Raw genomic sequence first — 13,506 nt, forward strand, 5'->3', positions numbered from 1 at the left:
CAATCCAACTCAAACATTAAAGAAAAAAGATCATTTTGGTCACCAATAGAAAACCCGCTATCTCCACCACCTCACCACCTTGCACACTTTCTCTCTCTAGAATTCCCTTACTGAATCACCCGGGTTCCCTTGATCCCTCAGGGAAAATGGGCAAGTCGTCAAACCATTATGGCAATGACATTGAATCAGGCGGAGGTAATTCGGGCGGCGGGTTGTACCCGAACATGGTAGAAGACCCGCAACTGCGGTGGGCCTTCATTCGCAAAGTGTATTCCATCCTGACATTTCAACTCCTTATCACTGTTATAGTTGCAGCTGTGTTTGTTTTCGTGCCCGCTATCCAGGCTTACTTTCGTGCAAATCGAATGGCCACTATGGGTTTTTTGATTGGAGCTTGTGTTGCGGAATTTATCGGTAAAGTTCTCCTTCTATCAACTAAAAGTTCTTGTGCGGTTGTACTTTAGGATGTATATGAATTAGATATTAAATTGACAAAATAGTTAATTGATGGAATTTCATGGATTGTATGATTATCCTTGAAATTTATAGTTACAAAAAGATGCATATAGCAGATGGATTGATTGAAAAGCCTGGTTAAATGGTGGAAAACGACTTCATGATGAACTTTTTTTTTTTTGTGCTATGAAAAAATATTGCACTGGATACAGAAAATATTTACAAATCTCCATAATTGTGGATACTAATTTGTTTGCTTCTTATGCTGATCATTTGTTAATTGTGCAGTTTTACTGGCAATGTATTTCCTCAAAGATCGACACCCGTTAAATATTTTTCTGCTGCTGCTGTTCACTATCTGCACCAGCATTATGATTGGTCTAGTATGCATGTTTGCTAGTGGTTAGTTTATTGAGTAGAAATTTAATTTGATAATCTTAACATATATCATGAAGGTGAGTGCAAACCTGTAAACCTACCATGTCGGAATATGGTATAGATGCATATTATTTAATGATATTTGGAAATATGTTGTTGATAAATAATAATTAACAAAATCAACAGTCATATTAAAATCTTTTAATGATCTATAAAATGGCAGTTCAGATTGAACCTAGTAGGATTTGATTTTATATATGTTGTTTATTTTTAGTTTTAAGAGACAAAATAAAGATATTTATATGACAGGGAGGCTGGTATTGCAAGCAGCTGGGGTGACAGTGGTGGTATTTCTGTCACTTACTATGTACACATTCTGGGCAGCTAAGAAAGGCAAAGATTTCAATTTCCTCGGTCCTTTCCTCTTTGCAGCAATCATTACTTTGTCGATATTTAGCATTATTCAGGTAAACACATGTTTTGCATTAGAGTTTTGTTTTCAGTTGCTAGTAATTTTCTTAACAAATTTTTGCATCCAAAACTTGGATATATGCCATCTTAAATAACAAGCTCAATTATAGAGAGATTTTGCACCTGATAAATTTAAACTAAAATGAAGGAATTTATGGTATTTTCCTGCTTTTGGTGCAGTTGTTCTTTCCATTGGGGAAAACAGTCACAACACTTATAGCTGGCATTGCGGTACTTATATTCTGTGCCTTCATCATTTATGACACTGATAACATTATAAAGAGGTTTGACTATGATGATTACGTCATTGCCTCTGTCGACTTATATCTAGACATCATTAATCTTTTCTTGTATCTCCTCCAAATATTTAGCAATCTTGAATGAAGAGGTAATTACCTCCATGTAGCACCTTTGTTCACGAGTAAAATTTGTTTTCAAGTACAACTCAATGCAAGCTCCTGCTAGATATTTTGGTTTGTCAGTGTTTATATGTACCTAATATGCAAGTTATTATATTATTTTGTTCGGACTATTTTGCTTTGATCTTATGCTATCAAATTTTAGACTTGTAAGTTTTATGTTTATTCTTCAATTTCCATGTTGAAATAAAAGGCCACAACAATAACCGAAGGAAAAGAAATTAATTATACTGCACTTCTCTATGAAAGAAGGAAAATGAATACGTAAACAAACAATAAACCATGCAACCTTGTAATCACAGTTCATATTCTGATACGTAGTGCTAGCAACTACTTTACCTTATAAAAATGACGATGATTACTGGTATATCAAACCAAAGGACAGGGAAAGTATCTCATAAGCATCCTCGAGTCTCATAAATTGGATTTCATGGCCAGGGCAAAATGCTTCTAAGTGCTAACTGTTAAAAGCAAAAGCTACATCCAGAACTGTAAATTCAAGGGGGAAAAAATAGCATTTTGACAATGACACATGAATTTGTTGACTAATTGCAAAATGCCATGAACCAAATTGCAGTTTCATCTGATAGAGATATGAAGCTGGGTTCTTTTGTAAATTCATTGATATGATATAGTTAATCAATGATCCTCTATCTTCTTCAAGTCTTTCATGTTTGTCGTATCCACTCTGCAAATATAGCGCACAATCCACCTCAGCATCGATAAAAACATGGAAAAGAAATGCCATAACACCCTAGAAAAACTACAAAATAATGACAACTTCCATTCCTCTTTGACCCTCACCAATGCATCACATGAAGTTTAGTATGGGCGTAATCTTTAAAAATAGGGAATATGTATAATATACAAAGACAAATTCTGTAGTTTTGCAGGGGTTCAGAAGAAACTTATGTTTACATCAACTCATCCATCATCTATTCAAGGAACTTTACCTTTTCTGTATGAAAGATGATGGATTCAATTTTGCAAGTAACCTTTGGTATAAAATTGACTACTGGTACTATCACAACCTGCGTATGTTATTAATTTGTCATTCAATGATTGGTGTTTTGTTGGTGTTACCCAAAAACTTGATTGCTAGAATGCAGCTTGCTTCTGTACCTTTCAGTACGAGATATATGCTTGGAACAAGTCAACAATAGTGCAGGCTGCCATCGCAATACTTGGAACAAAAAATGAAGTACCAGATACATGGAAATGTATAACAATACTTGATTTCTCATATTATTTTTTCAAGAGCAATGGAATACTTACGTGGTTCCAAATAAAGCGATCTTATGAACTATAGAGACATCACCACCACCTTGATTGTCTTCAACAAAGATTGTCAAACTGCAGCATAGTTCATCTTCAATTAAATAAAGAAGGTATAATATAATAAAATGGTCTATAAAATCACATGCATTTTAGGTAGTTGCTATTTCCAAATAACAAAAAGTTTTATTATATGATCTATTTTTTTTTTTTTTTGAAAATCTTCGCAGAAGCTGCGAAGTCGTAAGGGGGAATCGAACTCTCGACCTTTGGGTAAACAACAATCCTAGGAATTCTCTCCTAGCCAACTGTGCTACCTCCCCTTTTTTAATCATATGATCTAAAATTCTAACACCCAACATTCTTTGGGTTATTGGTAGATGACACGCATCTATTAAAGTATAGCAAAAAAAAAATATAGGATGCCTACCTGAACATTCCATGTAAATTCAAACAAAGTGGTTAACTTAAAATGTAAATATTTCACAATTTAGCTTAATTAGTGTAATCAGGGAAGTGGATGATAGCTCATTTAAGCTTAAGTAAATTTACAAGATGAAGAATATCTTTGCATCTTATCTCAAGTAGGTCCTATTCCATAAACAGTATGCATAGATTATTTCAGCACTGCACAAACTGAGTCCTAGACATTTCTTGCAAATAGCACCAAATATACAGTTTGTTTTATACGAACTTCAATAAAAAGGAAACAGGCCGAATAAAATTTACAATACCTTCGAACATTCTGAAACTTGACATACTTTAAGATAACAGGCTTCCCCTACAAAATGGCAATTAAATATGCACTGTTATTTCTAAATAAATCAGTAGACCGCAATAGTAACCATATCAATATAACACGTACTATCTACTATCTACTATCTACTATCTACAAGGTAAGAAAAAGGAAAACAGCAGACATCAATAGAGGTTTACCTTTAGTTCTTCATCAGACAAGACAACAGTGTCACTAGGCGGATAATCATTAACATTACTGAATTATACCATAAAACAAAAAACTTCGAATTATTCACTATAATTGCTGAATATATCATAAAAAAAATAAAAATTCAAGTTATATTCAAAACAAATAAAGAGAGGGCAACAAGAAACTGCAAATATATAAAAAGGATAATTCATTGATCAAAACAAGAAAAGGAAGGTACCTAAAGCCCATATGTTCTTTGTTTGAGAAGAGTTTTACTGTTTTTGGGCCTGATACATAATGTAATAATGTCACAAATAAGATAGCTGCTCCATTAAAAATTTAGTGAATAGTGACAATATATGAGTCAATCCATGGTCTATGCATCAACAATACAAAACAGACAACATAAACTTTCTCCTTTTTATAAGGTCACAAAACAAAATTGTCAATTTTTATTAATTCAAAACCCTAAAAATGTGCTAAGCAGATTGGCCATTACAAGTACATAGAATAAATAGCAGGTGCACAAAAGTATAATGTGCATTTGCGAGTAAAATTATATGGTAAATGTTATATCACATTGTCCTTTCCCCACCAATGCAATACTTTCAAATTGGCAAATGTCTACCATCTAGAATCCCTACAATAGCACGAATCTGGTCCTGAGTTTCAAATTACAGCAGATTCTACAGTTTGACTTGCAATGGAAGTCATAGAAAAGAAATCAGACTATTAACCTTCTTCTTCTGGTCCTGTAATTACGATGGAATGAAGCTTGATCATTTGCGTGAAGGGGATATAAATTAAAAGCTGCTCGTCAGCATCACTAGCCAGATGCAACCCATCGTCGTCTCTGTAACCCTAATTTTAAAGAAGAAATCAAATTAACTGATATTAAATAAAAGGGATGATTTATCAAACGATCGAGGAATTACCTGCTTCAATGCGTTGGCAATCGAGTGGCCACCACTCTGATTGAGGCACTCTACGCTACTCCACTCAACGAAGTCAACCAAATCAACCTAAATTGCAAAAGAACAACAAAAATTGTCGACTACAAATGGTAGAAGGGGGGGATTAGGGTTTGTGAGACATTAGTGCGAAAGCTTACCTGGCCACGTTGGCTTGTGGAAGAAGTCGCGGATGCCATGTAAGAGAAAAACGAGGAAAGGAAAGTTTGAGAGAGAGAGAGAGAGATGGCAGCGAAGAACGGGTTAGCTTGTCCAGAACGCAAATATTTTAACAAGTGTGTTTACCCTTTTCGTCTTTGAATCCTTTTCGTAGACCATTTACCAGTTTTGTCTGTTAAATTTGGTCTCACGAACAGGTACAAGGCGAGGATCCGAACCGTCCGATCAGAATCAGGTCAAAACTATTAAAAATAAAAATAGCGTTTGCTGAGTACTTTAATATCCGTGCAGATTATAATCGGACGGTCAATTGTACATTAGTGTCCAACTGTCGTTATTTCGTACCGAAACCATTTGGAATAGTGGTTTAATTTTGCCCCAGTCGGGTATACCCTACCCTGCCTGTCCGTACCCGATACCCGGGGTACCTGATACCCGAGCCCGGGTATAGGTCGGGTACGCAGGTAGGCGGGTACGGGAAAAGGACGGGCCAGACAGGTGTTTTTGGACAAATATCCGACCATACCCTACCTGACCATACCCGTATCCGACTGTACCCGTACCCAACTACCCGACTACCCTTACCTGACTACCATTACTCGCATACCCGCATACTTTAATTCAAAATTCAAAAACCCAAAATTCCCTCCCAACCGGTTCCATCCCATCCGGACCCAACCGGCCAGACCCACCCGGACCGGACCGGACCGACCGGATGGGATGTAAAGTTTTTTTTTTTAAATTTAATTTAAATTTAAATTTTATCCCTCCAATCAAAATTTCTTTAAATACCCCTCTTCCTCCCTTCATTTTCACATCTCCATCTCAATTCTCATTCTCTCAATCTAAATTTCTATTATTCTCAAATTTTAAATTTATTGTTTAAAAATAATATATAGTTGTAAATTTAATTCCTTCTACAAATACGCAAACGGAATTACGAAGGTATCGAAATTACGAAGTTCGGCACCTCCCGCAAGATTTTTCCGCGAGATTTAAAGGTTACATTTATTTGATGTTAGATTAATTTATTTTTGTAGAGTAAATTTAGTTTATGTAGATTTATTGGATGTTAAGTAATTAGATATTTAGATTTGTTAGATTTATTTTATATTTTTTATGTTAGATTTGTTAAATTTGTTAAGTAATTAGATTTGTTAGATTTATTGAATATGTTAAATTTATTTAGTTTATGTTAGATTTGTAAGATGTAAAGTAATTAGATTTGTTTTGATGTTAGATTTTATTTTTGAAATCGGATTTATTTTCATAGGTTTAAAAAATATGTTAGATTTATTTTTGTGAATATGTGAAGTAATTAGATTTGTTTTGAATATGTTAGATTTTATTTTTCAAATTCGGATTTATTTTTAATAGGTTAAAAAAATATGTTAGATTTATTTTTATGAATATGTGAAGTAATTAGATTTGTTTTGAATAGGTTAGATTTTATTTTTGAAATTGGATTTATTTTTCATAGGTTTAAAAAATATGTTAGATTTAATTTTGTGAATATGTGAAGTAATTAGATTTGTTTTGAATAGGTTAGATTTTATTTTTTTCAAATTCGGATTTATTTTTAATAGGTTAAAAAAAAAAGATGTTAGATTTCTTTTTGTGAATATGTGAAGTAATTAGATTTGTTTTGAATAGGTTAGATTTTTTTTTTGAAATCGGATTTATTTTTCATAGGTTTAAAAAATATGTTAGATTTATTTTTGTGAATATGTGAAGTAATTAGATTTGTTTTTAATTTCTGTTTTTTAATTTCTGTTTTTTAAATTTCTGTTTTTTAAATTCTGTTTTTAAATTTCTGTTTTTAAATTTCTCTTTTTTAAATTCTGTTTTTTAATTTCTGTTTTTAAATTTCTGTTTTTTACATTCTGTTTTTTAATTTCTATTTTTTAAATTCTGTTTTTAATTTCTGTTTTTTAATTTCTATTTTTTAAATTCTGTTTTTTAATTTCTGTTTTTTAATTTCTGTTTTTTAAATTCTGTTTTTTAATTTTTTTATTTCTGTTTTTTTAATTTCTGTTTTTTTATTTCTGTTTTTTAATTTCTGTTTTTTAATTTCTGTTTTTTAATTTCTGTTTTTTAAATTCTGTTTTTTAAATTCTGTTTTTTAAATTCTGTTTTTTAATTTCTGTTTTTTAATTTCTGTTTTTTAAATTCTGTTTTTTAATTTCTGTTTTTTAATTTCTGGTTTTTAATTTCTGTTTTTTAATTTCTGTTTTTAAAATTCTGTTTTTTTAATTCTGTTTTTTAATTTCTGTTTTTTAATTTCTGTTTTTTAAATTATGTTTTCTGGAATATGTGAAGTAATTTATGTTTATTTTTTTCAATATGTTTAAAAAAATGACAACTCCTCCTCATCGCGACTCGGGGGAAGATTTTGCTTTGAGATTGTCGGGCTCACTTTTTGGCCCCGCTATGCCACCGCCTAATTATTAAGAAAACTATCCACGTAATTATCTTGATAGTTTTTCCTCTCAAATACCACCACCTAATTATCCACTAAATTATCCACAAGATTATCAAAGAAGGGACCAAATGCTACAAACAAATTATCAACAACCTCCCCAAATGAGTGCACCATATTATACAAATAACGATCCAAATGTATACATTCCACAAGAAACACTTCAACCGACACCACCATATTCATATGGAGGCATGGGCTCATCTTCTGTAGCATCGAGTCAATTCACTGACACTATCCCTATAGGAGGTACTCCTTCGACAGCTGAACCTGAAATTCAAGAAGAAGTTGTCCCTCCTTCGACAAGTGCCCCCCCCCCCCCCCTACAAGAACCAACAGGAAAGAAGAATAAAAGACCTCCTCCCGAATACAATCAACCGTGGCGCGAGATTTTATGATATTACCAGAGATAAAAACAAGATTATGAAATTTCTAGATTATTAGGTAAAAGGTTGCAGTAAACATTTTGAGTATAAACAAGCTAATGATATGACTAGCTTTAAGAGACATGCCAAAATGCACGAAAGAAAGGGTGAAGAGCCATCTGAAAATGTTGAACCAAGAGAAATCCAAACCATTATTAATGCGGATGGTACTAGAACCAATCCAAAATTCGATGAAAAAAATGCTTAGTGAATTGGTCCGGTACATTATCCATAAGGAATAACCAATAAGTATGGGTGGTTGCATGAGTTTTTCCCGGTTATGCATTCGGGGGTTAGGTCAACCAATGTTTAAGAGGGTCCATCATAACAAGATGGTTGGTGAAATAAAAAATCAGTTTATCTCTAGAAAAAATGAGCTAAAAGCTATATTTGCACTACAAAACAATAAGATCTCAATTACATCTGATATATGGACTGCCGGTAAACATGGCCTTGGGTACTCTTGTGTTACCGGGCATTGGATCGATGACCAGTGGGTATTACAAAAAATGATATTAAGTTTTAGGGTGTTGGATTCCCCGCACACTGCAAATGTGATTTTTAAATCCATTACTGAGGTTTTAGAAGATTATAACCTTAAGAGGGGTATGGTTAACAAGGTTTTTTTTTATCTCATTCGATAATACTAGCAACAACATAGCTTCCATTGAGATTTTTAAACGGTCACTAAACCCGATCATGAATGGTGCAATGTTTCACCAAAAGTGTGCTTGCCACATACTTAACCTCGTCGTGAAGGCGGGTCTTAAAACACAAGCCGTAAGCCTATTGATAGTTAAATTTAAAAATGCTCTCAACCACATTGTTTCAAACCAAGAAAGAAAACAACGGTTTGCGATCATGTGCGCCAACTCTCGACTGAGCAAGTTGAAAGTACCCTGGGATATAGATACCTGTTGGAACTCTACCTATAGGCTGTTGAAACGATGCATTCCTTACCAAGTTGTCATAGGTGAGTTTTTGAGAAGCTCCACCCCCGAGGGAATGCAATTGGAACTCACCAACGAAGAATGGGAGCAACTACAAAGGCTTGGCAATTTCCTACAAATCTTTTTTACAGCAACCGTCGAACTATCATGCTCGTACTCACCGACGTCATTTCAGTTGCTCAATCATCTCTATGAGATCTCCAAGGTGTATATTAGATTGGAACAAGCTGAAATCCACGATAAATCTCTTACACCGATCATAGAAGCCATGAAACAAAAATTTCTCAAATATTGGGAAGATATACCTCTCCTGACCATTATCGCAAACTGTCTCAACCCGGCATACAAGAAGCATATCACGATTTTAGCAGTTCAAAGGTACAAACAGAATCTACATTTAGACTCAACCAGGGTGGAGGCATACGTGAATTCAAATTTCGATGAGATGTTTAACATATACAACTCAAGAATGAGTAGCAACCAAGACCGCCCGTCTTCGTCCCGTGCCGGCCCTAGGTATGAATATAAATATACATGTATTTTTAATATTTATTATTTATAATATCTACATTATTTGTCCACTAATTTTTTTAATTTTTTAATAGTTCTACTCCCAGAAGCACTAGCAGTGGTGGATTGTTAGCAGATTTTCAGTCGGAGAGCCAACCGCAAACATCCGCAAATGAGCTAATGTGCTATTTTGCGATGCGCAACGAAAATGAAGATCGACATGACATCATGAGATGGTGGAGGCAGCATGAAAGGGCCTATCCAACGCTGGCGATGATGGCCCGCGACGTATTTGCCGTGCCCGTGTCAACCGTCCCTTTCGAAAGTTGTTTTAGTTCGGCGAACAGGATCCTCTCCGATAAACGCAGTAAGTTGGGTCCACATGTTTTTGAGAGACTTGTGTGCTTGAAAGATTGGATTCGGGCTGAAGAGCGCAAGCAACATACGCATCAACAAGCATCATCATCCGAAGTCGACACTGAAGAAAGCGGTACCGAGGCACGACACGAGGCTAATTCGGATTCAGACGGTGCAGAAGAGAGCGAAGAATGGTATAGGAATGCGAACTTCTAGATAGGTAGTGTCGGTATAAATTTCTAACCTCTTTTAATCTTTATGGTTATTTCTTAAATTATAAATTTGTAAACATTTTAATTAGTTTTTAAATTATTCATTTTAAAGAAAAATTACTAACAAAAAAAAAGTTAGAACTCCGCCTATGTTATTTTACATAGCCCGGAATAAAGGAGAAGGGTAACTTTTATTTTTAAATCTATTGTTTTAAAATAATTCATAATTATTTTTAAAGTAATTGATTTAAGAAATTTTTTATTTATATTTTATTGTTTTAAAGTAATTGATTTAAGATATTTTTATTTATATTTTATTTAACCTATTGAAAATAAATGAACGTTTCCAAAATATATTATTAATTTAAAATGAACATTTAAAAAATATATTAACAATTTAAAATGTAAAATAAAAATTTCGGGATATAAATAAATTATGAAACTATATAATTAGAATGAGAATTTGAAAATAAAAGAAAATGACTCGTGTAAATAAATAAATAAATACATTTGTACTTAGCCGAATAAATATACAAATTTTCGCACGAATAATGTTTATATGTAAGTTACAAATTTTATTTATTTAGAAATTATATAAATGTGACTTGATAATTTTATATATATATATATATATATATATATATATATAGAGGTGGGCTACGGTGAGTTGCGAAGTAAAGCGACTATTTTACTTCACGCTCATATTTTGTGATTTTGAAGTTCAAAACGTCGATCCGAACCATTCATCTTGTTCTCCATATTGAAATGTGCTTGGAGACCAAATTTTACATTTTTTGGAATTGTTTTACTATTTATTAAGCAATTTTGAAAGTCGCTGATCTGATGGTTCAGAAAATTTTACTGTTTTTTACTGTTCACAGCAAAACAGCAATTTTAAAAAATGCTTAATAAATAGTAAAAAAATTCCAAAAAATATAAAATTTGGTCTCCAATCACATTTCAATATGGATTAAATATCTAACGGTTCGGATTGGTCGTTTGGACTTTCAAAATAAAAATACGGCGTGAAGTAGAAACGCGTTTTACTTCGCAACTCACCGTAGCCCACCTCTATATATATATATATATATATATATATATATATATTTACACTATTTGAATTTGATATTGAACTATGAGTGGAACTAGGGTGCTCTTAAGCTCACCAAAGTTTTGGTGAGCTTAGCTCTAAAACTTATCAAATCGATTTCAAATGACGAATCCGAACCGTTGAAACCCGCCTACCTTACGTGTGATGCATCTACATGTGAAATTTTTAAACAGTCAAATTAATTTAGTATAAAGTCAAGCGGTCAAAAAATGTTCAAAAATGAATGCACTAAAATTAATTTATTAACCTTCTAATTTTGACCGCTTGACTTTATACTAAATTAATTCGAATGTTTAAAAATTTCATATGTAAATGCATCACATAAGGTAGACAGATTTTAACGGTTCGGATTCGTCATTTAAAATCGATTTTATGAGTTTTAGAGTTTTGGTGAGCTTAAGAGCACTCTAGTTCTACTCTTGAACTATTATGTCTATTCAGATTTTAAAAGTCAAATTATAAACACGTAATAATATTCGTACGATACCGTAAAAAAAACAGAAAAAAAAACCGGACCGGACCAGCCCCTACCCGGACCGCCCTGCCCCCGCGGGTACTGCGGGCAAGGGTATAGGACGAGCAGGGCACGGTTTTTGGGAAAAAAACCCGAGGATGCCCAGTCCGTGGTACCCGTCTACCCGACATACCCGTGCCCGAGACTTGCCTGTCCCCGGATATGCCCGGTCCGCCCGGCCCGGTCCGAGTATTAAACCACTAATATGGAATCATATTTGTTACATCCGCTGGTCAATATTTATTCTTGCGGTAATACCAAGGTTCCAACCCCAATTATTTATAAATAGTCTCGGTTATACCTCTCAAAGTTAACCTTAATCTTGCACTAAACATGGTTTAGAGTTTAGGTAGGATTCGAATTTAATATCAAAATACTAATATCAAAACTTTATTTATAATATAATCGAGACTATTTTGAAGCTGTATAAGTCCTTTGAGAAGTTATCCATATGTTCAATCAAACAATTCTTTATCAAATATTACCATTTCAAATCGGGCAGTATTCCATTATGAATGGGTTTCGGTCTGGTAAAAGATTAGGATTCACATCCTGATACAACACCAGTACCACCGCTGTCACGACATTCGTTTGCTTCTTGTATTTTGTGATCTCAAAACCTTTTTTTCCCCTCTCCTTTAAAGGCTCAATTAGGTTGAGCCGTATTAATCTTTTTGGTTGTTGCAAAACCCTTTTAACTATTATAATTAAATGAAATTAAATGAGGGCGAGAACCCATTTTTACTCAAAAAATATACCGGGTAGTATATCGAAAAAATGAATAAAGATATAATAGAGTTATTTAGCTTTACGCAACACATTAGTATAATTTTTTATTTTATCTCAATTATCGTATGTTACGTAAACAAAATAGCTTTGTCAATATTTGTCACCGAAAATACAGTCTGTGGATCGATATCACTTGTCCTACGATAATAATTCAATGGGTGACAGGGGGAGTATTCCTTCTGGTACTGACGATGGAGAATAATATTTAGCTGAGTCAGAATCATTCAAGTGCTTATCTCCATTCTAATATTAAGTATGTAATTCTCTTGATTTGTTAATAATTGTGATTAAAATATAAAATTTCAGATTGAATATCAGCCTTCCGATCAAATAGTATGTCTTCTTTTGATTCTGTGAATTTTTTTTATGTTTTTCTACGTGTTGAAGTCAAAATTTATTTAGACACGTACTTGTCAAAAAAAAATTTAAAAACAATAAATAAAAACAATATTTTACCAAACCAACTTGATTGCTTTGTTTTTACAAAAAATCATAAGAAATGAAATGCTATTTCGGTCTGAATTTTTTTTTTCAAGACCGAAATGCCATTTCGGTCCAACTCATTTTCACATATTTCGATAAAAAAAATGATGGTAAAACTTGTGAAACTATCTCGGACCGAAATGACATTTCGGTTCTTATGATTTCTGTAAAAACTAAAGCAATCAAGTTGGTTTCGTAAAATATTATTTTTTTATTTATGATTTTTTAAAAAAAATCCCTTACTTGTCACATGTAAATTATATCATATTTCTGATTGGTCCTCATTTATTTTCATTTCTTAAATGTCATTTAAAGAACTTTCAGATTGACTATTTATTGATTGGTCATGCCATTATTTATTTTCATTTTTTAAATCACTTATATTAAATTATTTGTCATTAATATATCATTTGACTTTTGTATGAAAATATGTCAAAAAAAAGATTAAAAGAAATACATATATGCACATCATTTGATGAAATATGTCATTTAAAAAATGGTATTTATGTGTAGATATCATTTAATATGTCATTCAATAATATTATTTGTTATTTAGTCTATTTTTCTAAGAAAATATATTATTTTGCACAAGAATATTTTTTATTGTTATAATATATTA

General features: G+C 32.8%; 2 protein-coding genes across 3 annotated transcripts; one reads left to right on the plus strand and one right to left on the minus strand.

Annotated features, from left to right (window-relative positions):
* The first annotated feature begins 69 nt into the window (after positions 1–69).
* On the plus strand, positions 70–1,724 carry LOC144574272 (protein LIFEGUARD 4-like). The gene is made up of 4 exons (XM_078324197.1): positions 70–414; positions 745–858; positions 1,144–1,301; positions 1,486–1,724. The coding sequence occupies exons 1-4, from the start codon at positions 147–149 to the stop codon at positions 1,687–1,689; spliced, it is 744 nt and encodes a 247-aa protein (XP_078180323.1). The 5' UTR covers positions 70–146; the 3' UTR covers positions 1,690–1,724.
* A 242-nt stretch (positions 1,725–1,966) lies between these two features.
* LOC144574045 (PITH domain protein (DUF1000)) lies at positions 1,967–5,226 on the minus strand. Of its 2 annotated transcripts, XM_078323873.1 has the most exons (9): positions 5,039–5,222; positions 4,863–4,949; positions 4,665–4,788; positions 4,166–4,214; positions 3,936–3,993; positions 3,734–3,780; positions 3,000–3,077; positions 2,342–2,412; positions 2,070–2,302 (listed from the first exon to the last, which is right to left on the minus strand). In XM_078323873.1, exons 1-8 carry the CDS (start codon positions 5,075–5,077, stop codon positions 2,364–2,366), a joined length of 531 nt encoding a protein of 176 aa, XP_078179999.1. In that variant the 5' UTR covers positions 5,078–5,222; the 3' UTR covers positions 2,070–2,302; positions 2,342–2,363. The 2 variants fall into 2 exon arrangements, with proteins under 2 accessions (XP_078179998.1, XP_078179999.1); XM_078323872.1 differs by having other exon boundaries at positions 1,967–2,412; positions 5,039–5,226.
* Positions 5,227–13,506: the final 8,280 nt, after the last annotated feature.

Source organism: Carex rostrata, chromosome 22 (genome assembly GCF_964058835.1).
Source record: "Carex rostrata chromosome 22, lpCarRost1.2, whole genome shotgun sequence".
Classification (NCBI taxonomy): domain Eukaryota; kingdom Viridiplantae; phylum Streptophyta; class Magnoliopsida; order Poales; family Cyperaceae; genus Carex; species Carex rostrata.

Excerpts from the sequence above, each read along its gene's own strand:
- LOC144574045 (XM_078323872.1), bottom strand. The coding sequence starts at position 5,077 with ATGGCATCCGCGACTTCTTCCACAAGCCAACGTGGCCAG. Across the intron at positions 3,994-4,165 it reads AAAGAACATATGGGCTTTAG|TAATGTTAATGATTATCCGC; the intron begins GTACCTTCCTTT and ends GGTATAATTCAG. Across the intron at positions 2,413-2,999 it reads ATCGCTTTATTTGGAACCAC|AGTGGATACGACAAACATGA; the intron begins GTAAGTATTCCA and ends CTATATTTGCAG.
- LOC144574272 (XM_078324197.1), top strand. The coding sequence starts at position 147 with ATGGGCAAGTCGTCAAACCATTATGGCAATGACATTGAATCAGGCGGA. Across the intron at positions 859-1,143 it reads AGTATGCATGTTTGCTAGTG|GGAGGCTGGTATTGCAAGCA; the intron begins GTTAGTTTATTG and ends TTTATATGACAG. Across the intron at positions 1,302-1,485 it reads CGATATTTAGCATTATTCAG|TTGTTCTTTCCATTGGGGAA; the intron begins GTAAACACATGT and ends CTTTTGGTGCAG.